The sequence below is a fragment of the Simochromis diagramma genome, unplaced genomic scaffold (assembly GCF_900408965.1).
Source record: "Simochromis diagramma unplaced genomic scaffold, fSimDia1.1 OVJJ01000596.1, whole genome shotgun sequence".
NCBI classification, from domain to species: domain Eukaryota; kingdom Metazoa; phylum Chordata; class Actinopteri; order Cichliformes; family Cichlidae; genus Simochromis; species Simochromis diagramma.
Genome location: NW_024387245.1, coordinates 11,770,935 through 11,796,213, shown reverse-complemented (window position 1 = coordinate 11,796,213; position 25,279 = coordinate 11,770,935). Strand labels below are relative to the sequence as shown.

The following is a 25,279-nucleotide window of genomic DNA, read 5'->3' as shown; positions in this document are numbered from 1 at the left end:
ATTTTTTATTTTTTTTTTTTTTATTTTTAAAAGCCTCGATTTCCTTTTCAGAGTCACCAGACTTTGTTGACATCAGTTTTAGCTTCTGCAACCGCCAGTTGTTCTCACTCTAAAGGCACCCATCTAGTGCTTCAGGATACCCCACCCCCTCAAAAAAACAAAAAAAAAAAAACAGAAAGCCAACTTCCTCAGTCTGTCTGCTAAGCTGCTCTTGAATGCCTACTACTTAACACTTAGCATCTTGTTCAGTCTATCCCCACACAAAAGTAAAGTGTAAAAATGACTGTTTCTTTCATCAGAGACTGTATATAAGCAATGGAAGCAGCACCCATTAGACAAAGTCACACAAACTCTTGAACCACCTTGAGCACCCTTGCCACCACCATTTAACTTACTACGTTTATGCTTGCAGATCAGTGACCTGTCACTGTCACAGGTTTCTACATACACTCCGACCTCTTTTTTGTAACAAGTGGAGTCGCCTCCTGCTGGCCATTAAAAACCATAGACGTGTATGAGTGTATGGGATTTCACATACCTCCACTTTTCAGACTAAGAAGTTAGATCCGTGTTTGCTGCAGGTTCAGGCCAGCTTCACAGCTTCAACTCTTTGATCATTTATTTTCTTTCTTTTTGTGCCATTTTAACGCATGCACTGCCAGCCCATGAGCAAACTGCACAGCAAACTGCGCATTCAACATTTTGGCCTGGGCATAACGCATGCTGCCTCCTGCATGCTCAGTGTAACAGCCACCAGAAACCACCAGATGAATTAGAGAGTCTTAAAAGTGTTGGTGGAGGGATTTTTTTTACCTTCTGGTCAGCAACCGCTTCTCCAAATCTTTGCTATACTAAGCAAACCGCCTGCAGGAGGATAGCTTTGTAGTCACTAATGCATAAGCTACTCTCAAAGTCTGTTTCTCCAAAAGAAAACTGTTCTTCACTAACGAGCACGGCATTTATTCCAAATTCCCTAGAATATTCTGCATCTCACTAAATTCACGCTTCAATTCTCCCTGATTTTTTTTTCACTTTCAGTTTTTCACTTTTTTATTCCCAGGCTCGGTGCAGCGATAAATGAGAAAAAATGCAAATCACAATAAGCTGACGGGGCTCAAAAGCCACACTTGTTGCTCCATTCTCACTGTTAGACATGTAGACCTTTATATTGTGTTAGCACTTATACAGACTACCGGAGCACAAAGAATAAAGATAATCGCATTACAGGCGGGCAGTTTGGAAGCAGTCACAGGCTGCGCTTTAATGGAGGCGGTGGCAGTATGGTGAAAGCGTGCGTGCACGGGTGCTTGTGTGTGTGCTGCTTTGTGAGAACCAATTGAGGCTGAAGCAGAGAGCTGGAGAGAGAGGATCACAGCCTTATACACCGTGTCTGTGTCACATGAGAGGGGGTCACCCAGGATTCCCTTCAAGCTGCTCTTCAGGAAAAAAGAATGTTACAAGATTTGTTTCCCGCCTCGTTTACCGGATAGGATCAGCACGCCAGCGCTGCTGCTTTATCTTGTGTTGTCGATTTTTAATTTTTTTTTAAAAGAAGATGCCGAAACGGGGAAGAAAAGTGAGGCAGACTATACCGGGAACAGACTATTTAAAAGATCAAGACTCCTTATAGGAATCAATAAGAAATATTATAGGTAAATTATCTTTTTAGGGTAGAATTTTTCTCCCATTTCTTTTTACGTGTTTCTTTTCCTCGTTTTAATGCTGTGATGCAGGAGCTTTGGAAGCATTGCAAATTAGCCTGTTTATCTCGTTGATTTGGATCTTGACTTTAATATAAGCCAAACATTTGCTCGTTTGAGGCTTTATTTAGGGCTCTAGACATACTGTCGCTTTGCTCAACAAGCTATGAAGTAAAAGTTTTACACGCCAATTTTATTTGCCTTTTCGCCTCGTGTCTTGATCACAACACGCTGCAAGGGGCTGCGCACTGAAACCAACCGCGATTTACAATCTGCATTTTCAGTCGAGGTGATTTTACTCGTGTTTTCTGCCCTCGCCGACAATAAGGAAGGTTGAACTCCGCTGAGGGAAGGTTTACCTTGTTTCATTTGCTTGAGTTTCTTTTGCCTAAAAGATCAAGGACAGTAGCAAAGGGTCTGTCAAAACTCCGGAGAGCGAGGCTATATGAAGATCGAGACACAGTTGTTGCTTTTCCCTCGCAGAAATGCCAGTGCGTGCTGTGACCACCAGGTTCATGTACAAGGGACTTTGCACTATTCCAGATGTCCTCACCTACCGGACCCCTGTTAACCTACCTGAGGATGAAGTGGAAGGTGAGGCTTGTTGTTTTTTTGCTATCTGTCTGTTTGCTTGCTTTGAGCATGGTTTCAACCAGTGAGCTGTAACTCCCGAATTTGAAGTTCAGCTGCCAAATCAGGACCCTGGAGAGCTCCAGAGGGTGTGCGCTGTACAACCTTTTCAACAAATCCGACACCAGATCTCTGTGTGTAAGATCTAGATGGTTTATAGTTTTGTGCTGGGGAAAATACCGACAAACTGTATGCTCTTACTTTTTTTCTTGCTTATGATTTTTGGCACAAAATTAAGCTGTAGAAATAGTTAATCGTGCTTTTTCCATTCATACATCAACCAAAGATTTCAATTTATCATCTAATCACAGCAACGGGATATTATATTGTGAGTAAACTGCATGTTTATACACTGCATTTCTCGGCTGTACCCCTGACCTCTATGAGACTCCGTTGCACCTGCTGTTATTTACTCATTCAGCCAAGACTGAGACACAGACTGACGAGTAGAGGGACTCTGAATTTTGTTAAAAGGGAAGGATCCAGTAATGGACAAAAACACTATAATGAATGTCAAACTCATAAATATAAAACTGCAGATTACTTGAAAATCGAAGGCAGACAAAACTCATCAATGAGATTGAACGATGGACTCATTTTGATCCATAAATTGCATCATTTCATCTTTTATGAATTGCATTAACCAGAAAAGAAGAAGAAGAAGAAGAAGAAAAGAAGCTTTCATGCTGTACAGAAAGGGCAAGTGAAAGATTCACTTAAGCATTAAATTCACACTTGCTATTGTAACTGTAGGGCCGAGTTGTTAAAAATAGAGGTTTTGTTTTGCAAAAATGGTCCTCACAATGAGAATGCACACTTGGCAGCGATTTGGAACAAAGCCAGGCAGACTACAATAAAGAGATAAGTCAGATCAGATTTGATATCGCCAAGTCTTTTATGCATAGGGAATTCCATTTCCCCTTTCTTCTATCTGTAGGTTGCTCAGGCCTCACAAGTGGCTGCCTGCCCTTGCTTCGAGCCACTCATTTGACATTGAAAATCTGCTATCTGCAGACACGATATAAATTAAATTAAAAGATTGGCTATGGAAAAGCAAGAAAAGAACAACAGCAGTAAAATGTTGGCGGGTGGTGTCATCAACGGCCATGCAGCTTTTCAGGTATTGGGCGAGTCTTTCCAAATTTTAGTTTACTAATTGAGTCATTAAATATTCAGAGTAAGACAGACCACTGAACCATGAATATTTACTGCAGGGAGGATTCACTGAGTATGTAATGCACAGCTATGTTTGCATGGCCTCACACTCTAGCAGTGCCCACAGTAAACAAGTAATCTTCCTGTTTTCACCTGCTCCAGTGGCAGGTAAAATGCATTAACGAGCACTGTAAGTTGATGAGGGAGGCAAGAGAGTTTAAGATGAACCTCTCCTGTTTACCAGCACAGAGCCAGTCCAAGGCTTTGAATCTGCAGCCTCCAACTTACCCTTTATATCACTGCTGCGCCACCTTAACGCACTCTGAGGGAGCTGCAGCACTGCTTAAATGAACCTTTTTGGTCTGCTGCAGTCCAGGGTTTCTGAAAAATCACCCCTCTCTTCACGGAGGTCCGAAATTCAGACTGTAAATGTTGTTTCATCCACAAAATCTTTAATTATATTGGGGCAGAAGTTCCCTGATTGCACAGCTCACATAATTACTTTCTATAATCATATTTATGATAATCTTTTTTTTCTTGCAAGGTGCACATATATACTCCAAGTGCAACTGGACATGTTTAGAATGATCCTTGATTCAGTGAGTCTGTCACAGTCAGAAAAACAAACCTGATAAAACAGATAACATTTTATGCTTCATATAGGATTATTATCATTCTGTGCCATGCTGCCAATAACTTACGCAAGCCTCCATTTTCTCTCTACATGTATCCTAACATCTAAACTCATCATCAGGCTCACAGAAACTATAATAGCAGTAAATCAGTTTTTAGTATTGAAGAGCATGCAGGCGATGAGTTGTGCGGTTAAATCGATGGGACTTTTTTCTTGGTGACATTGTTTCAGGCACGGGTCGACTGCCACTTTGGAATACACACAAAAAAACACAATACAAGGACAAGAGGACCTTGCATCCTGTGCAATGACACGTGCTGCAACGTGGACAGTACATAGAACAACCCGTCCCAGACAAACAAGTTAAAGAGTTTCATTTTACCTCCAAGTTTTAGTGTTGACTGATTTTCTCCTGTACCAGTAAACCAGCAGCATAAGAGCTGCAAGATGCATTGTCTAAACAACCCCCCACTCGTTAGCTGAAACACAGTGGCAAGATGGGGAAACATGTTGTGTAGTGGATCTGCAAAACGGGACTGAGCACATAGCCTGTGGGGAGAGTTTTACCTGAATCTCTGGTGTAGTCACTAGAAACCCAGGTCAAGAGTTTTTGTTTTGTGCAACGGTTTTTAAAAAGCTCAAAAAATATTATTATTCATCTTCATATAATATCCAGTACCTTTGAGATTTTCTACAAATGTGACCTTTTCAGAGGGTTTTAGAAAAAAAAACAAATCTGTTCAAACATCACTCATCTTTAGAAGTTTAGAGGGATGCAACAGGGGACTGAATGTGAAATATCACATAGCTTGTTCTCTGTTCACAAGTTCTTCAAATTTAATGCAGAAAACTGTTAAAGATTTGTGGGCATGTGGTGAGATCTGATTTTCCAACAGCTGTTCAGTTACATATTGGATAAAGGTGGGCAGCAACACATTTCAGAGAGGATAAAAAACATCACCTTTTGACCTCCAGCCTTCATCTGAGTTTAAAAATATATAGCTATCAAACACCAGATTTTCCCATTAACAGCACCATCGGGGGTACCCCAGAAGCACCATGAAAGGCAGTGCCTCTGTTTTTTTCATTGACTAAATATTATGTGCATTACGGTTATTCTACGACAAGACCTAGGGAGCTTAAATGAGGATATAATTTACTATGATGTAAGGAATGACGTAACTTCTTTAAACTATAATGTAAAGTTGAAATTAAGAAAACAGCTGAAGATGGCATTAACTTAAAATTGAGTCAGATATTACAGAATCACGTGTTTTCTGATTTTATGCTGCAATTGGATGAATATAACCAATAAAATGAAAAAGAAGTTCTAATTATTTCAGTGGTAGAATCAACACTCAACAGAGATTATATATAAATCTTTATAATCCTGTCATCTTAAGACTTTGCCATTTTAAGCTGCCATTTTATTAGGATCACAGTCTTAAGTGCAACATAATGACATCCCTCCCACCCCTCCAACAACCAAACCAGGCAGTAACTTACACTGTTTCCTGAAAACTGTACGAGCAAGTAAATGCATCAGTAGGAATGACAACAGTGAGGATTACAGAGACTTGAATGGACAGGACATCCTCTGGACTGGGTGAAGTTGAGGGAGGCTGATTAAGTGCTCGCAGCTCTTAATGGATATGCAGATCCCAGGGAATGTTTTCCAAACAGATGGTTGCCGAGGTGGGCAGAGCCGACAGCAAGGCTTCCTATCCTTTTCTCTGCCCTTGTGTCACGCACTTGTCATAAAGCCTGATATGAAGCCACACTATTGTAAAAGCAGCCGTTCTCCCGCCTCTTAGAAATCAGTGCGCATTTGTATATCTGAGATCTGTAGATCCCTCATATAAAACTGGATCGGTTTAACTCATGATTAAATCATCTTTTAAAAATCCTAATTTGGGCAATGTGGCGTTGGGCACTCTCTCTGTAACCGTGGAACAAAAAGCTGCCTAATTCATCACAAATTATACGTGATAATTAAGCCATTATGTTAATGACTTAACAGCAATCACTATATTTAATCATGTCCCTGAAGAAACCCATGAAACATTTATGTGTGCATTTATCCTGTAAACACTGTTAGGTGAATGTCTATGTGGACATTATGCAGTGCCAAGTTTCTCTCTATTTAATAAGCACTATATTAAATCCCAGGTCCAGAGCCAAGTGCAGCTCATTATACATGACCGACTGGATAACCTCTAATGCCCATATTGGAATTGATCCAATTCATAATTACACAAATAAATAAAACACTCAAAAATGTATATTGTATAATACAGGAGACTCGTACAATACAAATTTATTAGACCACCTGTCAAAAGAATAAGTAAAGAACATTTTTTTAAAAAAACGCATTTATAAATAAATATTATATTATTATTATTATTTTTTAGGCAAATAGCAAACTGAATTCATGTTTGAGAAGTCAGAATTACTCAAGAATAAATTCAAGTGCTAAAACTAATTTTTCTGTTCAGGAATGCACGTAAGTGCCTGTAATTTGGCATCTTAATTGAAAATGATTTTTCTGCTTTTTTGTATAACGGTAAATTTAAAAATTCATGGAAAACAACAAGAATTGTGTTTTAGCATTAAGGAGCTTGCACACACAGGTGGATTAACTATTATAGCAACATAAAAAATTATTGTATTAATTATCAATTCTGTTAATTTATGGCAGCTGTGGTGCGAGCCTTACATTGAGTGGTGCTCTAATTAATTTGTTAAGCACAGTACATGAGGTAACAGACACAGTCTGTGGGTCTTTATTGACGTTTTAGAGCTTACTAGAACAAAAAAAATCAGCATTTGTTGATTACCGGAATGATATATACAACATTTTCTGATAATTGTGCAAATTATCATTTTATTAAGACATGATCTTGCAGTGTCAGTATTAAAATGTCTAAAACACACCCCATAACCCAGAGTAAATTGGTGCTTTAACTACACATGTGCTGGCACAGATAAGACACTCTTTTTATGGCTGACAACAGCTGTGACTTCCTGCCAGTTAAACTCTTGGAGGTCTCTGCGAGCATGTATCGTTCCTCGGTGCATCACCGACAGAGAATGTGAACAATATTTATAGATCGCAGCCAGCAGGAGAATCCCCCAGACGTCAAGCATTGTAGTGGAGTGCAGGCCTTCTTCCACTTTGTATGCAAAGCTGTTGTCTTTTATGCTTACAAATGGAGTTCCTTTTTGCTGCAACATTGTAAGCAGGCATTATATGTGTTATGTTGGTTGTGTTACTGTATTGCAGGTGCCTAATTATACACATACAGTGACAGTGGTCAGGACAGAGGCTGGACATGCTCTGTACATATGCAGGTAACGCTTTGTAGTAATTCCATCATTTATAAGCTTTAATGATCATCATTTGCAATACATTAATATACAGAGTTGTATTAAGAAATCATCAAGCCATTTATAAGTTTAAATTAGAACATGACCATGAACAAATTATGACTACATCGTTAATAAGTGATGGATTGTAGGAGCCTCCCTGGCAGGTCACAGATGGTGCAAAGGTTCAGACTGAGGCCAGTACCCACTCGACACAGAACCCATGCGATGAATTTCTTTAACACTGACACGTTACAATCTGCTGGCGGTCCATCGTTCACAAATTTAATGTAATTTGTAGTTAAATAAGTAAGTCAAATGGTATTTCTGTAGCACCTTTTTAAGATAAGCATCTCAAAGTGCTTCACAACAAAATGCCAGAATATTAAAAAAATGTTTTAAAAAGACAAACAGAGTTAAAAATAGCACAATCATTTATTGTGCTTATAACAGGCTAACTTAAAAGTAATAGCTCATCAAAATAAAACCGTTATAAAGAGACGCTACAGTAAATACTCATATCTGACTTACAAAGAATTCAATGTCTGAATGTTTTATTTTTTAATCCTTTGCTAATAATTTGTTCATGATCACAAATTTCACTTACAACAGATTTGTGTTGCCACTTACCAAACATCCTTAAACGTAATGTAAACTGTAGTTCATCATTAATTAAAGTGTTATAAATGACTTGTAGCTGAACATTATTATCAGGTGTTACACTTGTAAGCAATAAGGTTTAAAAACAATAATCATAAGCTGTGTGTTTAATGTAGCTTTCTACGTGGTCAAAGATCTGGTCATTAATGTTGCAGCCAGACAGAAAACTTCACAATTTCAAATAACAACACTATCACAAGACGTTAATTATGAGACTGCATCCTTAATCTCCCCTTGTCTGCCGCTAGGCAACAGCCATATTTCATTCACATCATTATACTGAGCTTGGAAATTCTCAAACATTGAGCTAATAAACACTCAACCGGTGGCAAAAATATACTCTCACTGGTCACTTCATTAGGTACATCCTTCTAGTATTGCTTTAGACCACCTTTGGCCTTCAGAACTGTCTTAATTGGTTGAAGCACACCCAATGGCCAGGTTGCTTCAAGCTCATAGGAAGGCAACAGTAAGTTGCTGTGCTGAACAGCATCTCTGAATGCTGAACCGTGGAGAATATGGGCTACAGCTGATCTCCTGTTCCACTACATCCCAAAGGTTCTCTATTGGATTGTGATCTAGTGACTGTGGAGGACATTTGAGAACAGTGAACTCATTGTCTTTCAAGAAACCAGTTTGATTTGAGCTTTGTGACGTGGTGTGTCAGCCAGCCGGAAGCATAAATAACCTTTTTTTATATATATATATATATTTTACTTATCTTATATTATTATTATTATTTTTCTTATTTTTTAACATGTTCAATGTATCATTTTTGGCATGTCAAGTGTACAGCACTTTGTGTCCAGCTGGTGGCTGATCTGAAAGTGCTATATAAATAAATTGCTTGCTTGCATAAATGTGCTCATAAATGGTCATTAACAATACTCAGGTAAGCTGTGGCATTTAAATGATACTCAGATGGTACTAAAGGGCCCATGATGTGCCAAGAAACTATCCCCTACACCATTACACTACCACCAGCAGTTTAAATTATTAACGGAAGGCAGGATCCATACTGAATGTTGCAGACTCATCTGAGCAGGCGGTATTTTTCCAGACTTCTGCTGTCCAGTTTTGGTGAGCGTGTGTGAACTGTAGCCTCGGTTTCTTGTTCTTAGTTGACAGGACTGGTACCCGGTGTAGACTTCTGCTGCTGGAGCCAATCTTCTCCACAGTTCAGCATTCAGAGATGCTGTTCACACAGCAACTTACTGTTGCCTTCCTATCAGCTTGAAGCAATCTGGCCATTTTCCTCTCAACTCTGGGATAAACGAGGCATTTTAACTGAGAAATGCCACTCACTGGATATGCTCTCCTGGTTGTGTAGTGCAATGGTTTATACGGTTGCCTAACAAGCAAAAGATTCCCAGTTTAATTAGACGAGGAAATACAAATCCCTTTGGAGGTGCGTCAGGAAGAGTAAAGATCTGCCAAATCAAAACATCCGAAGCTACCCACTGTGGCTCTCTCCTGTGACTAAGGGAGCAGCTGAAAGTAGCTTTCACCATAAACCCTAGAGATGGTTGTAGGGAGAAATCCTGGTTGCAGTTTCTGAAGCAACCATGCCACTTTTAAAGTCACTTCATTCACCTTTCTTCCTCGTTTTATGGGCTCAGACTGAACTTCAGCAGGTTGCCTCTACGTAAATTGATCGAGTTGCTCTCAAGTGATAGACTGGTTTGCATTAGTCTAATCGGGTATTTGTACCTAATAAAGTGGCCAGTTAGCATAATAATTCTACGTTGTTGTTAATAGAATCCTACAGGTCGAGTTAAAGGTCAACGTCAGTCTTAAATAAATTGAAATGGTAAATTTTGTCCTAATATGACCCAGCAATGCATCCATATCACTGGAGAAGAAGTTTGCATATTCTAAACAGTAAAGTTAATTCATCTGTTTGTTAAAAACTGCACTTTCCTTTTCTCTTATTATGAAAAACATGAGAAAGTTAGTAATGACAATGTGTATAAAAACCTGAATATCATAAAACAGCATGGAAAAAGAAGAAAAACAAGATAAGGGCAGAAAATCAACACTTCCCTAACAAAAGACATCAGTCGAAGACAAATCTGTGCTGCCTGTCTGATAAGTTCAAAACAAAAGCTAATAAAGTTAAGCTGTAATTCTCAATAATTTTCCTGAAAGAAACCAGTCGCATGTTTTCAACTCAGCCCACAAAGAGCTGCAGGTAGTCATTTTAAGTACTTTTACACAGCAGGGACTCTTATACATGCCGGGCTCGTGCAGGGCATCATCACTGTGTTCAGTGATGGCATGTTTGTGTAAATGTAACAATACATGCAGGCTACAAATCTGCAGAAGCAAGTAAGTAGATTAAAATGTTGTAGTTTTAGAAGGTGATTTGTGTATTAATCCGTCTCACTGCTGTACACTATGGGGTTAGTGCATCTTTTTTGCCACATCACAATTGATCGTTATCATATTTTTGAAGCGCTCAGTTCGCACATCAGGACAGATAAGAACAGGGCTGTGAGGGTGTCACTCTGTACTCGTTGTGTCCCCTCGACACCTTCTACATGCATCCGCACTGCATGAACTCACATTTTTCTCGTTATTTTGCGATAAGCTGGGGCAGAGCCAATTAAGGTGTGTAAAAATGAGTATTTAAACAGCTCTTTTGTTTGTGTGCTGGACAAGAGAGCAAAGTCTGGAGCTCCCCGAACAAATTAGTTCACTGTTTGTTCCCCTGCAAACCCTTAAATCCCAGTTAGGTGCCTGCTAATGTTGGGGGGGGGGGGGTTAGTCACCTGGAATCAGTTGGGGTTGTTTGATTCAATATAATCATGCTCTAAGCAGCTGTTAATGTTATTTAGTGATGTTAAAAGTCGCATTATTTTGACAGCATTTGTATTATGTGCCGACCTACTTTTGCTCTAATGCATTAGCAGAGCTCTCTCTGGATACTGATTAATATGACTCACATGTAGTATCAGAACGACGGATGTCACGGGTGTCATCATACTATTACTGACATATTCCCATGGGAAGGTGAATTATTTAATGAGTAGATGTGACTCATCTCTCCCACTGATTTCTTTCTTCTTCTTTTTTTACCTTCTAAACTGTTTTCCACCAGAAGTCTTCTTTTAATAAGAAGACTGCGCTCCTCATTTGTTGATCAAAAGTTTACTTTTAAGTAGAGCATGTCAATTAGTGCCAGCGACTTTCTCTTGTCACCTCTGGACATGCGGTCTGAGGTTGCTGGAGAAAGGTGCCTAATTTAAGATTCCCATTTATTCTGGAAAAGAATCAAGTAACGCCTTTATTTTCATCCCTTTCATCCCAGCAACTGGCTGACACAAAAGGTCCTGTTTGATCCTGACTAACAGGGTGCAATTAGCAAGAAGGCCCGAGTCTCCTTTCTCCTATGCAAATGTAGCCTCTGAATGTGACTGGACACATGTACATATGCAATTCATCTGGTTTAGACTCACGTAAATTTGACATCTGATATGAGACCTGAGCGTGAGTCTGACACATGAAATGAGCTTTAATAATGTGGTGAGATGGAACATATTGTGAAGTATGAAGTCATGTTCAAGCAGTGACTTCGGGGCGGTGAAAAGAGGCCGTTGTTATTCTCTTCTGTTCACTTCCTGCGGAGCAAAGAGACTTCTTCATCTACCCCCTGCTGTAACAGCTCTATTATCGTATCGTTCAATGTCATGATCATTACTGAAGGTGAAGAGGGGTTGTTTTTTTTTACAGTAAACTGGACAATCACAGTAGGGCTTTCTCAGCGGTGGTAGAGCATGGTCGATACCTTTTCTCAAGGATAACACTGCTTGTGTTTGTTTCTTCTGAAGGCAGCAGTCGTTTCCTCTGAACTTCCAGCATTTACATTATCTCCTCCCATGCATGAGAAGCAATGTGAAAGAGGTATCTTTTAGCTGCTCTCTGTCCTGTTATCTTTATTTTTCAATGGGACCTTTCATCAGCACTTATGGTGTGATGGGTTCACTCAGCTCAAGCACTTAGATGTGACTGAGAGCACTGAGGGAAGGTTACAGTAACTATAAGCCATCCACACTGCTTGCAGACTAAAGAAGAATTAGCTGATAAAATATAAACAAGGAAATAAATACACAAATCCCAGGCATCTCTTTCTCTTTGGAAATCTCGGCAGCAATGACACAGTGGAGGAGTTCCATGCTATCGGTATTATTTAGTAACAAATGGCTGAGCAATTCTGAGCTACAGAGCTCAAAGAGAGGCCGTCATCAATCAGTTGTTCTCATACAAATATTAGAGGAGGTTTGTTTTCTAGAAAGTGTTAATTTTAACACATGCTGTGCTATGATACACTAACAATAAGGATAATTTATGGTGAGTATTTTTTACTTCACATATTTGCAGTCTCATTAATTATAGTTTAGCTATTAAACATGACAAAATAAAAGATTTACCTTGGAAATATAAAGATCATAAACAACCTCACATAAAATTAGGGATGCTGTTTAACATGTAAATAAAAACAGATTTTGATGGCAGCAACATGTCTAAAAATATTTGGTTTGGGGGCAACAAAGGGCTGCACAAGCAAGCAGTACAAAACATAATCAGCTAGAGAAAATTTTGGCTACTAATTGGGTAATTTGCAACAGGTCAGTAACATGAGTTATTATAAGAAGAGTATCTTAGAGAGGCAGAGCTTCTCAGGTGTAAAGATGGACAGAGGTTCACTAATCTACAAAATACTGCATCTACAAATTGCTAACAAACTACTGATCAGTGTTCCTTTCTATAAAACTGCAAAGACTTGGAATATAATGTACAGTCATAATATCATCAAAAGATTTTGAGAATCTGGAGAAATCTCTGCATGCGAGGCTGAAACTCAGTGTGAGACACCTGTCATCTCTGGGCCTTCAGGTAGCACTGCATTTAAAAAAAAAAAAAAAGCTCAATCATGCAAAGAAGGAAATAAAAAGCCAAGTGAGAAGCAGCAATGACAATCCAGAAAGGCCAGGCTTCTCTGGGCCAAAGCTCATTAAAAATCGACTGAGGAAAAGTGGCAAACTGTTCTGTTGTCAGAGAACTCATTTTTTAAATTCTTTATGGAAAATGTGGAGTAAAAAGGAGAGGGACCATCTGGCTTGTTAACAGCACTCAGTAAAAAAGCCTGCATCTCTGATGGTATGCGGGTGCATTAGTGCATATGGAATTGGCACCTGAAATCTGCAACGAGATCAATGCTGAGAGGTATACACAGGTTTTACACCAACATATGCTCCCAAACAGAATAGTATTTTTCAGGGGATGACTATTTCAGCAGAATGATCCTAATTTGCATGCTGGATGGCTTCATAACGCAGGAGACTGAAGTGGACAGCCTGCAGTCCAGACCTTTCAACAACTGAAAACATTTAGCGCAACATGAAAAGAAGATCCAGGACTGTTGAGCACCTAGAAACCCAAAAGTCCACCAGCTGGTCTCCTCAGTTCCCAGACATTTATGCACTGGTGTTAAACGGAGAGAGGATGCTACACAGTAGCAAACATGGCCCTGTCCCAACTTTTTTTTTTTTTACATTGTTGCCATCAAATTCAAAATATGTGTTTTGCAAAGCACTTCATTCTGTTTATATTTGCAGTTTTCATAGATAACCAAGATTTTTTGGAATTGTGTTTGCCTTTATACATTTGCAATTCTGCTATCTCTGTCTAATATCTCTTTTTATTTATTTATTTTCTTAATTGTTATGCAAAAAAATGTCATATTTGGTCATGTTTATCTCCTGCACGCTTTTAAACACATTAGGATTTAAGTAAAGGAACCTCAGTGACTTTTTTTGACCCTGTCAGCAGCACTGAAAGTCTGCCAGTGGACTTCAGTAGGCATGGACCAGTTTTTGGTTTTTTTTGCTGCACCAGCGACCACCAAGAATATCTCTGTTAGGCGGTCATAAAGGTCAGCAGGATCTGTCGGCTTTCATGTTCATGTTTTAACTCTTTTGGAAGGTCAACAGACTTTTTTGCCCTGACCTCAGACCTGGCGTGACCGGTGTTGTAGACAAACCAGCTGAAGCTTACACAGGTTGTTATATTTAGGGAAAATTTGGAAGTTTTTGGTTAGATAAAAAAGAAGGTAGTGATTTAAGAAAGAAGACAAACATACCTGTTAAATTAATCAAAGGAACCCAGTATATTTAAATTGAGTTTTATATATATAGGACCATTTCTTACAGTTATCTCTAAATGCATTATTTATAAAATAATGCATTTCATCTCAAAAAACAGCAAACAATTTTTTAAAAAGAACCTGGACCCCATAACTGCAGATCGGGAACATGCTGATCTGCAGAAAGGACAAGGCACAAACTACAGGAAAGAGAGGACAAAAAGTTAATGACATGCAACAGTCATGCATGTCATTAAGGAAAGGGGCTCTGCAGGATGAGCTGGTAGCAGCAGGGATGGTTTGGGGTCATCTGATCTAGCTCATAGAAAGAAAGAAAGAAAGAAAGAAAGAAAGAAAGAAAGAAAGAAAGAAAGAAAGAAACAAACAAACAAACAAACAAACAAACAAACAAACAAACAAACAAAGATTTTTAAAAGTGAAGTTGAAGGTGCTTCCTCCCCTTGAATTTCTGCTTCTAGAAACTGTTCTAGGAACTGCAGTCTGAAAGCAAAGTGCTCTATTGGGACAGTTCATAGGATGTGATGTCTTTAAGATACCATTGGGCCTAATCATTGAAGTCTTTGTATGTGAGAAGAAGGATTTTAAATCATCCTGGATCTACAGAGAGCCAATAAAGAGAAGTTAATATTGGAGAAATATGATGTTACTCTCTAGTCCATGTTAGTACTCCCTGCTGAAGGCGTTTCAAAGAGCCACTGGGATGTCCGGCTAATAAAGGTTTACAATAGTGCAGTAACAAAAGTATCACTCTGAGACAACATGTTCCTAATTTTGACAGTATTGCATTTGAGCCAGTGTCATGTGGCTTCTTTTATTTCAATGACACGCTCAGTCACTGGAATAAAATGTAGTGACTGCTGGTGTTAAATATAGTGGGACGAAGCCACTAGCTCAAATAACCTACACTAATGCAGATCGACAGATAAAAAATTATCAGACCTATCAGCCATCGAGGTTACAGTCACCATTATGACCCTGTTGGTCCAACTTGCCGTGAAATTGTCAGTCAATATTTCTTTTTGCTTTGATATGGAACAATTTGATGAAATTGGGGTAAAGGCAGGCAAAGGGATGTGAAGTGTGTTCATTCATGGGTAAAAACAGTTGGGTTTGCAAGTTTTTGTAACGAAACAGGATCACAAGTTAATGTCATGCTGAGAAAATGAAAGGCTGATTTCTCGAGATAATCACGCAACTGATCACAAGAAAACTAATTCTTTGTCTCTGGGATCTCGGTAGCTATGAAGACGTGTAATTTCACCATCTAATTACCAGTGAAATTAAGTTTTGCAGCAGCATCACAGAAGTGTACGTGCACATAAAGTTACTGTACAGCAGAGAATAAATAAGGAGGGTCGATCTGAAAGTTTTAACACAACACGGTTTCTGCTCGTGTCAAAACCTTGACTGAAGTACAGTCTGGAACTGAATAAATGACACTCCTTCATTTTTAAGTTAAACCAGTTGCTCCAGTTTGCTGGATGCCATCTGTGCTGGTCAGCATGAACTATACCATGATCAGGAAGAATGGGACACTTAAAAAACACTTGATTTAATTTCTATTTATCATTGTTCCCATCAATGACAAATAAGAAAGCACATCAAAGTAGAAGCTGCTGCCTGCTGTGCGTCTCTCAGCAGCACAGATCCATGGACAGCAGCAAGGATGTTCATTTCTTGTCATCTGCATGTGCGAGAAAGAGAATGTTTTACAAATCTACCCTTATCTGTGAAGATAAGCGCCCCTTTATGCCAAGAAGCAAAACCACGTTCGCTTTATTAAAGTGAAATCATGATAAATAACTTCCACCCATGAATCATTCATCAACAACAGCCTAAAGTTATGCTTTATCCATGAAGCTAACGATACAGAAAAGGAGAAAATTGTTATTGTTAGTATTTTTAAAGCCTCCTTCGTCCCATGGAGAAAAACAGACAAAAACAAAATGTATAAAGAATCTTTAGGATCTTTTCAGAGGATCTCTTGTCATATTATGTGTCATATTCCCCAGGGCATCACAGCAGCTCAGACTTGGTATAAAATGATGAAAATGAGATGTATTATTTCACAATTAGATAAACCGTGCATCGATATCTTAAGATAACTAGATAAATTAGCTTATCATCATAAGATATCAGAAAAAAAATAACTGAAGGCATGGCTGCTCTCATTTCCTGTAGAGTTAAACAGAAGCAGTCAGAAGCAATTTGTGTTTTGGATTTGAATACAAGTGTGATACACACATATATTCTTCATGAAAAAACTGTCCCTTTCTATTTCATTACATATTATTTCTATGCATCACCACTTATTTCCGTGAGCCCTTCTGTTGGCTTTCTTTTAAACTATAACAGCATAACTGCTTTTTCACTCATCTCATTAAAACCTAATCATTCATGCACAAACAACAGGCATTTTGTGATTGATTGTATAAATGCTAAAAGCTAAGATTCTGGAGTTATTTTTAAAAGTTGTTTTTGTTTTAGAGTTTTTGTTATTTTTACATCCAAAAGTAAAATCCCAGCAGGACCTCCCAAATCGGAAAACAGTTTTACTTTATTTGTGATTTGTGTTATCTTTCCAAGATAATACAATTCTTATTTGTAATGTTCACTCCTTTCTAAATCTCTAGTGCTCATTCAATACATAATTTTTTTAAAAATTGATTTAGATGGATTGATAAGTAGGCCAGCACAGAAATACTTTAAAGCTGCTTTCTTTCTAATGGCCACCAGGGGGCAGAAAGACTTCCATTCCCGACTTTTAAATAAAAACACTTAGCTGAGGGCTTTATGGCTCTGTTACACCAGAGTAAAAACAAGACAGCAACCTCCTTGCAGCTAGAAAAGTTGGTGGATGAATTAAACTTTTTAGCTTTTGGAGACCGATTTTGAAAGTAGTTGTGGCAACCAAGTTGTTGCTCAGAGGATGAGTGTGCAGCACCCCCAGCCTCTGGGTGGGAGATAGCTTGCTTCCAAATAATCCCAACTGGGAATGGATTCTTCCTCAAACAGATTGGTGAAGGTTTGACAGTAATTACCATCTAATTTATAAATGCAGATGGATTGCTGACAGATTGCAATCAATCTGAGTCCATCTGTACTGATTAGCTCAACTCATCTGTATCATAGTTAAGTTAGTTTAAGTTTGTTTTTATTGTGATTTTCATGGTATGTACATGGCAACAGATTTGCAGTTTCCAACACAGGTAATCAGCATATTGTTATATTCAGATCACATGTAAATGCCAACTTGACCCATTCAATAGGAGACTGACAGAAGTGACTGATGTGGTTTGGGGACTATTAATGGGTCTCAGCCTTCAGAGCAAACATTTAAAGGTGGTGGCCATGGTCTCCAAATGCTATTTTCACCAGCATGACTTGCCTGATGACTTTGGACTCAATAGCTACTTTCAGATCTTGTTGAATATTGAATATAAAAACCATTTTGTAAAAAGAAAGATCGATAAGTCTCAGCAAATCTGTTTTCGAAACTCTAAGATGGCGAACAGTGGATGACACCAAAGTGGCCATCTTTTATAATGTATTAGGTCATTCTTAAAAAACTAAACACCTTGACACTTTGTTTACATTTGATTCGGCTCATAGCGGTCTTCGTGTCTGAATAAATGTAACAATAAACAGTCAAGCATTTACATAATGTTTTGTGCCACATTCATTCATTCACATGGCAATTTATTCTATATATACAGAAGCTTATCGATCAAACACAAACACCACTGGATGCATGGCCTCCATATTTGCCCAGGGACACTTCAACTTCTAGTCTGGATTGAACCACTGACACATTTCACAGCATTTTAGGAGCCACGCTACTGTTGCTGCTTTGAGCAGTCACCTATTTCACACCAATATTAGTAATTTGCTTGATAATATTGCTTTCAAATTGTTTTCCTCCACTTTCATATTGCAGAATTAACTAAAAATATTCTGTCATACAGACAGAATATAAATCATCAAATCAGTGATTCAAAGATTTTCACCACCTGGCTTCAGACAGCTGAGTGGGTGCACCCTCACAGCAGTGCAAGGTTACAGATATTCTGATCAAGGACTCAAAGTAGACACCTGAGTCTGCTGAATGTTTTCCACACTTTAAATAAAAATTCAGTTCCATCACTTTGCTATTGTTGTATTGTGTGTTTACCTGTGCGTATTTGTTTATTTGCAAGTGAACATTTTTCCAGGGATGTGTAACATGCAATGTTAGTACGAACGTCTCACAATGGGGTGCTTAAAGTACTTTATCATGCCCAGTGTGACACACAGGAGCTGGATACAGTACTGTCAGTGATCATGTAACACTGACTTTTGTTGAGTCTTACCACATCAATAAGGTTGTAGTACTTCCTTCTGCAAAATGAGCTTGACCCATGTGGGCACACCGGGAGTTAAGATGTCAGTATTGATTGGATAAACATCCGTCTCTTTTAACTTTAAAAAGGACAGCCTTTATCAGAAGTAAATCTACATATTCAGCTACATAAATAAGCCAATCAATTATGTTGGCGATATCAATACATGAGGGAGAAAAAAAAATAGTGAAGCGCTTCAGTCTGTGGAGGATCAAATCTTGACAAACAACATTTACATGTTAAAAAATGCAAATTATAATCAAATTTTTCAACAAAGTAAACACATATTGTGTCCCTCATGATTCCATGTGTGTATTTTATTTATTTTTTTCAGATAAATATTCACTCCTCAGTGTGTGAAACAATCTGTAGTCCAGCCACTGCTCAGCTGGCTAAGAGAATTCATTATTTGTCACTGGCATCAGAGGTCACAACACTGAATCTGGGATTGTGCTCAGGGAAGATAACAAAACTCAAGCAGTGCTGCTGGGAGTAATTTAGACAAATATGTTGTGTCTGATGTGTCAAGGTATGGCACAGACAGTGCCACTTGTCCAGAAGGACCTCAATTTACGTTCCAAAGACTTTGTCTTGTAGTGCTTTATTTTATTTTTTAAAGAGGATTATACACTGCCGCTATAACCACAATTTGCAAGCTATCACTTAAAAACTGCACTCATTCATGTGCACAAGATGGATAGCTAATGCTCGTCCTCGTCTGGGCTTGCATGCTAATTGTGGTTGCCAAGTCACATAAATGCATGCAAACTGGTTTTCTACATCATATAAGCACCCAGCGTAATCACATGCTTTACATATGAACAGTTCATCCAAGCCTTTTGGTTTAAAGCAATTTTCAAGATAAAAGAGTGTATGTTTAGCTTATTCTGGTGTTGAATGATGAATGTCTAAGTATTCATAGGTTTCTTGTGGATTAGGTGGATGTCTACGTGTTTGTTCTGTTAATTCCACCTTTTTATTCTCTGCAGTGTCTCGGGCTATCACTGCTCAGGTATCGGCTTATATCATTGATATATTGATGTAAAAATTAGACTTCCAGTTCATTTTGTTTCTTGTTTCATCCAATCAAGCAACGAGCTGAGCTAGCATCCAATAGTCTTGTATATTTGAGGATCTACATCAAAGAACTACCGGCATTCAGCGCCTTTGAAGTGCAACTGCTCTTTTTCACCACTTCAAACAGAATACGGTGATGCCGAGTGAGGACAGGAGCCAAATGCCAATGTTTATGGATTATTTACCAAAAGTTGCGGTTTTAATTAGAAACACATGAACCTGCTTGCAGCCTTCAGTCAGACGTGATTGTATTATGACCACAGTAGCAGGTACTGGCTCAGAAGATCACTTACTATGAATGAAGAATAACACTGCATCACAGTGGGAAATCCTTTAAATATCTGTCACAGATAACACAAGATACAGATAAACAAAGCAGATAATAGTTTAGCCAGGAAGACTAGAGCATTGCCTTTTTCATTATTTGCCATTCATTATTATTTACCAGAGGATTGAACTTTACATTGCGCACTTACATGTTCAAACACCTCTCTGTTAATGGTTGTGTAGTATTACAGTCTGTCTGAATGCTCAAGCATTAACGGTAGCTTTTGAAGCACTATCTACAAAACCATTAGCACTTGGAGCCAAAGCACTGGCTCAAACTAAATGCTTTACATTTATAGAATAATTTCTGCAAAGCTTCACTCAGATACCTCACTTCAGGCAACACTTTCAACACTACCTAGCTACAATATTGCAATATGATGTGAAGCATAAACAACTTTCTCCTTATTTGTATTAATAGTGTGTTTTATTCAGATGGATTTTTCTGTGTACACAGTTGTTTACTCGTTTAAAAAAAAAAAACAATTGCTATGCCCTGCACACAGATGAGCCACAACCATGCATTTACACAGTAACTCATTGGGTGGTTAGTGCTTCATGCGCTTATTAAAATGATAGTTTGTAGGTAATTATGGAGGCAGTTATATTTTACAAGAGCGTAATGAGTTTTGCAGCAATTTTATGCTTTTGCAACATGTAAACTGTTTTGCAGGTTTGAAGAAGGGTTTTGTTGGTGGTCATTTTAAATTTAGGCATTTTAAATGAAGAAAGAAAGACTGCAGTACATGATGCTAGAACACTCATCTCCCCTTTTTGTCTCTCACTGGGATGCTGAAACTTTTAATATTGCTCATGTTCTGTGGGCTGAAATTTTAAAATGCAGCGTTTCTGTCTCAGTCTATTCTACTGAAACAATCAAACTACACTCTCATAAAAAGTGTACACTAAAGGTCTATTTCTGTCTCTGCAGTTCCAGTGTACAGGGAGTGCAGAATTATTAGGCAAGTTGTATTTTTGAGGAATAATTTTATTATTGAACAACAACCATGTTCTCAATGAACCCAAAAAACTCATTAATATCAAAGCTGAATGTTTTTGGAAGTAGTTTTTAGTTTGTTTTTAGTTTTAGCTATTTTAGGGGGATATCTGTGTGTGCAGGTGACTATTACTGTGCATAATTATTAGGCAACTTAACAAAAAACAAATATATACCCATTTCAATTATTTATTTTTACCAGTGAAACCAATATAACATCTCCACATTCACAAATATACATTTCTGACATTCAAAAACAAAACAAAAACAAATCAGCGACCAATATAGCCACCTTTCTTTGCAAGGACACTCAAAAGCCTGCCATCCATGGATTCTGTCAGTGTTTTGATCTGTTCACCATCAACATTGCGTGCAGCAGCAACCACAGCCTCCCAGACACTGTTCAGAGAGGTGTACTGTTTTCCCTCCTTGTAAATCTCACATTTGATGATGGACCACAGGTTCTCAATGGGGTTCAGATCAGGTGAACAAGGAGGCCATGTCATTAGTTTTTCTTCTTTTATAGCCCTTTCTTGCCAGCCACGCTGTGGAGTACTTGGACGCGTGTGATGGAGCATTGTCCTGCATGAAAATCATGTTTTTCTTGAAGGATGCAGACTTCTTCCTGTACCACTGCTTGAAGAAGGTGTCTTCCAGAAACTGGCAGTAGGACTGGGAGTTGAGCTTGACTCCATCCTCAACCCGAAAAGGCCCCACAAGCTCACAAGCTCATCTTTGATGATACCAGCCCAAACCAGTACTCCACCTCCACCTTGCTGGCGTCTGAGTTGGACTGGAGCTCTCTGCCCTTTACCAATCCAGCCACGGGCCCATCCATCTGGCCCATCAAGACTCACTCTCATTTCATCAGTCCATAAAACCTTAGAAAAACCAGTCTTGACATATTTCTTGGCCCAGTCTTGACGTTTCAGCTTGTGTGTCTTGTTCAGTGGTGGTCGTCTTTCAGCCTTTCTTACCTTGGCCATGTCTCTGAGTATTGCACACCTTGTGCTTTTGGGCACTCCAGTGATGTTGCAGCTCTGAAATATGGCCAAACTGGGGGTAAGTGGCATCTTGGCAGCTGCACGCTTGACTTTTCTCAGTTCATGGGCAGTTATTTTGCGCCTTGGTTTTTCCACACGCTTCTTGCGACCCTGTTGACTATTTTGAATGAAACGCTTGATTGTTCGATGATCACGCTTCAGAAGCTTTGCAATTTTGAGACTGCTGCATCCCTCTGCAAGATATCTCACTATTTTTGACTTTTCTGAGCCTGTCAAGTCCTTCTTTTGACCCATTTTGCCAAAGGAAAGGACGCTGCCTAATAATTATGCACACCTGATATAGGGTGTTGATGTCATTAGACCACACCCCTTCTCATTACAGAGATGCACATCACCTAATATGCTTAATTGGTAGTAGGCTTTCGAGCCTATACAGCTTGGAGTAAGACAACATGCATGAAGAGGATGATGTGGACAAAATACTCATTTGCCTAATAATTCTGCACTCCCTGTATATGTACATCTTTAAGGGCAAAAGTTTGTATGCTTCAGTGCACTGTAAGGATCACATTTGCACCTCTTCTTCTTTTTAAGGTGCAACATTAGGAGACAGCTGGCCAAAAAGAAATTAGGCAATTTACTCTTAGATTTAAAGTTTCTGCTGTTTGGTTTAAATCAGATAAAAGTAATTTGGTGTATTCTGACTTGTTTAACTCGTGTATACCAGCAGCGTGGTGCAGTAGGGCAGCACTGTCGCCTCACAGCTAGAAGGTTCTGGGTGTCTTTGCCTTTTGCCTGGTGGTCAGAACATTCACAAGCAACTTGCGTTTCTCTTTTTAGATAGCATGCTTAACGTTATCATTTAAAATCAATTGATAATTAGTTGTACTGTTTCAAAAGGTTGTAGCTTTCTGTATTAGATATTTCCAAAACATTGAAGACCAGTAGTTCTTTCAGTACTGTCTGCTTCCCACTCCTTGTCACACATTTTACCCAAACATTTACCGAACTGAGTTTATTTTGGAGTCAGTATTTGGAGGAGCAGCATAGTTTCTGTAGGATTTATTCAAAAAATAAATGAATATTTTTACTACTGTGAAATATTCTGGCTCATGGAATAAAGAAACTTGGAGAAAAAAAGTTGCTTTCACTCTTCAAACACTCAATATTCAGCTATGCCCCCTCTTTCTCAAAACACAAACATCTAAGACAGAGGGATTATAGCCTTTTGAGCTGTGACCCACAGCAGCTGTTTGAAGCTGCTTTTACTTTAAACTCTAAAAATAAACACCCTTTACTCGCTGACGCTGAAACCAACATGTTAAAAATCCGCCAGTTCAACGATAGCCCTCAAGTAACATGTTCGTTCTGTGTGCCTTCTTCCACTTCGCAGAGATCCGTGAGGCTTTCAAAGTATTTGACAGAGATGGGAATGGCTTTATCTCTAAGCAGGAGCTGGGGATGGCCATGCGCTCACTGGGCTACATGCCCAATGAGGTGGAGCTGGAGGTTATCATCCAAAGACTTGACATGGATGGTGGGTCTCTCTTGCTCTCTCTGCTGCAATTATTCCAACATGTGAGCTGCGTTAATGACTCGTCAATGTTTCGCTTGTTTCATCAGGCGATGGCCAGGTTGGCTTTGAAGAGTTTGTCACATTACTTGGTCCTAAACTCTCTGCTGCTGGAATGCCTGACAAGTTCAACGGAGCAGACTTTGACTCGGTGTTTTGGAAGGTATGCACTGTCCCATAATCCCCACCAATAAAGTTTAATCTAGTCATTTGAATATCAATCCCTCACAAACTACACCCCAGTCAGATAACTGCATCACATGTTGTGGACACCGGTATCCCCATTCCTTACAATCAGGAGTATAATCAAATTAATTACTCTAATATCTGATTTTTATAAAATATTTATACACTGCTGTTTATTGCTGACCTGCAATTTATGTGCATCACTGAGGGGCATCGAGGCAGAAGTTCTTCCTCTGCTAATTAGACCTCTCCTGGTGTTTTCTGTTTTCCCAGTGCGACATGCAGAAACTGACTGTGGATGAGCTGAAGAGATTGCTTTATGATACTTTCCGTGACCACCTCACTATGAAAGACATTGAGAACATCATCATGACTGAGGAGAACCACCTGAACAGTCCAGAGTCCCATGTGAACATTGATAGTATGTCTTATAATATAATTTTTATAGTATTTCATACATTTCTAAAGCTCCACTGACGCAGTTTTGTTCTGTCTCTTCTTCCCTTTCTTTCCGCAGCAAGCCCAACACAACAGGAAAAACACACTTGTGTGCGTAAAAGCCTGATTTGTGCCTTCGCTATCGCATTTATCATCAGCGTCATGCTCATCGCAGCGAATCAAATGCTCCGCAGAGGGATGAAGTAAATACGCGATGCCTGCTGGTTACAAACGGATTTACAGACAGACAGGGAAAATGCAAATGTTAACCAAAATACTTTATCATTTTGGGTTTTATTCACAGCTGACACCCTCGATGATGCAATCATAGGATCGCTCTGATATGGATAAAATGATGTCATGCAGTGGTTCTGTGTGATCACTAATCGTAGTACAGACAATAGAGAGAAAGGTATTTCAAGGGCTGATTGTTATCCAAAACAAGTCACATCTCATTCATTAAGATAGCTGATGTTTGCTAAGATTAGACAGAAAATGAGGCTCCAATTCTCCAAAATTTCAGAGTGCAGCAAGTGTTGTAACAATAGCTGTGCTTTGTCAGTGCATTTAATGTTGCTCTCAAGAACCCTGCCATTTGGAGTGCACCAAATAACGACAGCACCAATGATAGTAATAAAGCAATACAAAAGCGGGCCACATACTCCGTAATTTCAAATCGAGCTAAAAACATAAGGACAAATCACTGTGCGCTGCATGCTGTGTCTCTTATGTCTCTGTTTACTGTATTGTGTCATGACTTTCAACTTGCATCAGGTCTGACAGACTTAACCAGCACCTTCTGCGATCTAAAAATACCAAAAAATAGCCCCTCAAATTCAAAACACAAAACTGGACTACTAATGGATGTATCAGTCTGTCTGTCGGTCAGTTCGATTTAATTGGTTCACCCCTTTATCCAGCTTGAAATATTTCCATGAATGTTGCATGTCATTCATGGCACCCATGCTGTGAGATCTAATGAATTTG

General features: G+C 38.9%; 1 protein-coding gene across 1 annotated transcript; it reads left to right on the top strand.

Moving 5' to 3' along the window:
* The first annotated feature begins 1,227 nt into the window (after positions 1-1,227).
* On the top strand, positions 1,228-25,108 carry cabp7b (calcium binding protein 7b). Its single transcript, XM_040053337.1, has 5 exons — positions 1,228-2,294; positions 23,489-23,632; positions 23,719-23,831; positions 24,128-24,275; positions 24,372-25,108. The coding sequence occupies exons 1-5, from the start codon at positions 2,186-2,188 to the stop codon at positions 24,497-24,499; spliced, it is 642 nt and encodes a 213-aa protein (XP_039909271.1). The 5' UTR covers positions 1,228-2,185; the 3' UTR covers positions 24,500-25,108.
* Positions 25,109-25,279: the final 171 nt, after the last annotated feature.